This window comes from Crocuta crocuta, unplaced genomic scaffold (assembly GCF_008692635.1).
Source record: "Crocuta crocuta isolate KB4526 unplaced genomic scaffold, BGI_CrCroc_1.0 scaffold143, whole genome shotgun sequence".
NCBI lineage: Eukaryota > Metazoa > Chordata > Mammalia > Carnivora > Hyaenidae > Crocuta > Crocuta crocuta.
The window spans coordinates 8726638-8729180 of NW_027529175.1; the positions used below are offsets into that span (position 1 = coordinate 8726638).

The 2543-nt window shown below is 66.1% G+C and overlaps 1 protein-coding gene across 2 annotated transcripts in view; it reads left to right on the forward strand.

Moving 5' to 3' along the window:
- The window catches only part of TRABD (TraB domain containing), a 6382-nt gene that overhangs the window by 1089 nt on the left and 2750 nt on the right, over positions 1–2543 (forward strand). The window contains exons 2-4 of one of the 2 annotated variants that reach the window (XM_077758057.1): positions 66–162; positions 1677–1744; positions 2137–2215. In XM_077758057.1, the coding sequence (XP_077614183.1) occupies positions 1712–1744; positions 2137–2215 (112 nt within the window). In that variant the 5' untranslated portion in view covers positions 66–162; positions 1677–1711. The remainder of the gene's footprint in view (positions 1–65; positions 163–1676; positions 1745–2136; positions 2216–2543) is intronic. The other variant, XM_077758058.1, reaches the window with a different exon arrangement.

Here is a 2543-nt window from a genome sequence, read left to right on the forward strand (position 1 = left end):
GGGGGGGGGTTGGGGGGAGTGCTGGGAGCTCCAGTGACCGCTCAGCCCCACCCCTCTGACTCCAGGCGCCGCTTCCTGTTTGCATTTCGGTTGGCACCTTACACTGGCAGAGAGCTCTCATCTGTGAAGCAGGAAGAGGGGCTTGGGGATCCTGGACTGGAGGTACTGGGGGAGGGGTGCTTAGGAGCTTAGGAGGCCAGGCCCTCCTCCCCTCCCCAGCCCCCCTCCCTGCTGGCCACCCTCCCCGCCGTGGGTCCCAGCTGTGTCTTCTGGCCCTAAGCCAGTTCCTCTTCCAGAAACCGGGCCATCCTCAGGAGGGCCCCCCCGACCTTCGTCAGCCCCAGGGCATGTGGGGGTGTTGGTTACACTGCGGGGAGCCCTGCCCTGAGCTGCCTGCACCAGGGGCCGCGGTGAGCCCTGTCTGCTCCCTGCTGCTGTGTGACCACAGGGCTCAGAGGGAGAGGAACCTGGGGCAGCGTCTCCCTGACCTTATCACTTGCGCTTCCTTCTTGTCGTGAAAGTTTGAGAGAAGTGCAGGGCAACAGGGAAGCGGGTGAGGCCTGGGTCTGTGGCGCTCCAGGGTGGCCGCACCCTGTTCCCCAGCACGGCCCCTGAGGCACAGCTGACACACACCCAGTGGGACCCTCGGCATAGCCTCAGGCAGGTCGGGTCCCCCCTGCCCTCACGGTCAGACTCCTCCAGGGGCCTGGGCGCCCAGCGCCCTCTGGAGCAGGGCCTTTCCCTCCGCTGGCACCCAGGGGCCCCTCTGCACTCGGAGGTGGCCCCGGAGGCTGCAGGAGACCCCGGCTTGAGTTTTCCATGGCGTCTCGGGGGAGACACGGGGACACCACGCTGGCGATGCTGCCGTCTCGCGCCCGGTGTCCCGGAGGTCCGGTGGTCCGCCGGCCTTGGAAGTTGCCTTTCCTGGGGACAAAGACTTTTCCAGGAGGTGCGCCCACGGTGCCCACGTGACTGTCCCCTGAGCTCCCGGCTCCCGGGGTTGGGGGGCAGCCCCAGAGCCTTGGTGTCTCCACGCCCCTCTCTCTCACGCCAGAAGGAAAGTCTCGGCGTGTTCTGTGCTCCTTCCCGCTTCCGCGTTGCTGACCCTGACGCCGTGACTCCCGACGGGGCAGCAGGCGTCGTGCTGAGTCCGGGCTCCACAGCCGCCTGGGTGACTCCGCTCGGGGTGTTCAGCACCATCTCCGCACCCTGGTTCACGTCCTCTGCCTGCTTTTCTCACTTGAGGGAGTTGGGTGCAGTGTCCAGAGTCATAAAGGGATCGTCCCGGCCGGCCTGGCTGCCCCTCGGGGCTGGTCCCTGAGCTCCAGTGCCTTGCTCTCTCTGGGGCAAATGGGAGGTGGGGGGGACGGGTCCTGCTCGGCAGAGGACCCTCAGTTCACCGTTGGGGCAAAGCCAGGCGTCTCTGGCTCTGTTCTTAGCGGCATGGTATGGGGTTTGCATGCCGCTCGCTCGCTTGCTCGCAGCCAGAGTCTCACCCCTGCTGTACCTGGGCACCTGGACTTCGTACTGGCGACTGACAGGTGTCACTCTATCTGGAAGGGCAGAGGCGGTGATCCCACACACGGATCTTTCAAATCAGACCAGCCCCATGGTGCCCTGAGCCCTGTGCGCAGCCCTGGGCTCCAGGTGAGAACGTGCCTCCCGTGTCTCCTCAGGCGTCACTCGTCAGTGCCAGGAGCTGCCGCCCGCCATGGAGGGGGAGGAGGAGCAGCCACCTCAGGAGGTCAGAGCCTGGGCCAGATTGGGGGGGGGCGTAGGGAGCCTGCTTCCTGAACAACCTTGGGCTTAGCGTCCAGCCAGCTGCTCAGCAGAGTGTGGAATCCCCCCCAGTGTGGCCGCCTGGGGTCACCCTGGCTGCTTTTATGCATAGAAGAGCTTTATGTGGTTTTCGGGGCAAGTTCTAGGTCAGCCGAGGGGGACCCTTGGGCAGGGAGCCCCGGGGGTGGGCTGTGTCCACGGGGATGGTCACCGAGATTTCATCCTGGGGAACACGCCGAGTTCATGCAGCAGCTCGTGAGTCCTCGGTGGGCCCGCCGGGGACAGGTGGGTGCCGTACGTCCCGCAGCCTTCAGGGAGGGCAGTGCCCTGACTCAGACCTCCCTGTTCCCTCTGCAGGCTGACGTGGAGCCCGTTGTCCCAGTGGGGTCTTCCGAGGTGGTGCCCAGGGTGCTTTCCGGAGAACCCCAGAACCTGTGTACGTGCTCCCTGACACCATTCGGGGCTGGGGGCTTGGGGGGAGTGGGTAGCTCCCTGGCCAGGAGGGGCTTGGGCCGAGTTTGTGGTGAACGGGGACCCCGGCCAGCCCCAGGTGGTTGGGGTGGGAGACTAAGTGCTTCAGAGCTGCCCTGGGGGCCTCGGCTCTACACGGTCACAGTCACCCCCATCTTGGCTCCCTCGATGACTGGGTGATTCCCATCGTGGAGGCAGCAGCCCTCGCCAAGGCCCAGGCCCCTTTTCACAGGGAAGGTCTGGTCCGGCGGCGCCGTGCCCTGTCGTGCACACTGTAGTGGGCGGGGCCGCAG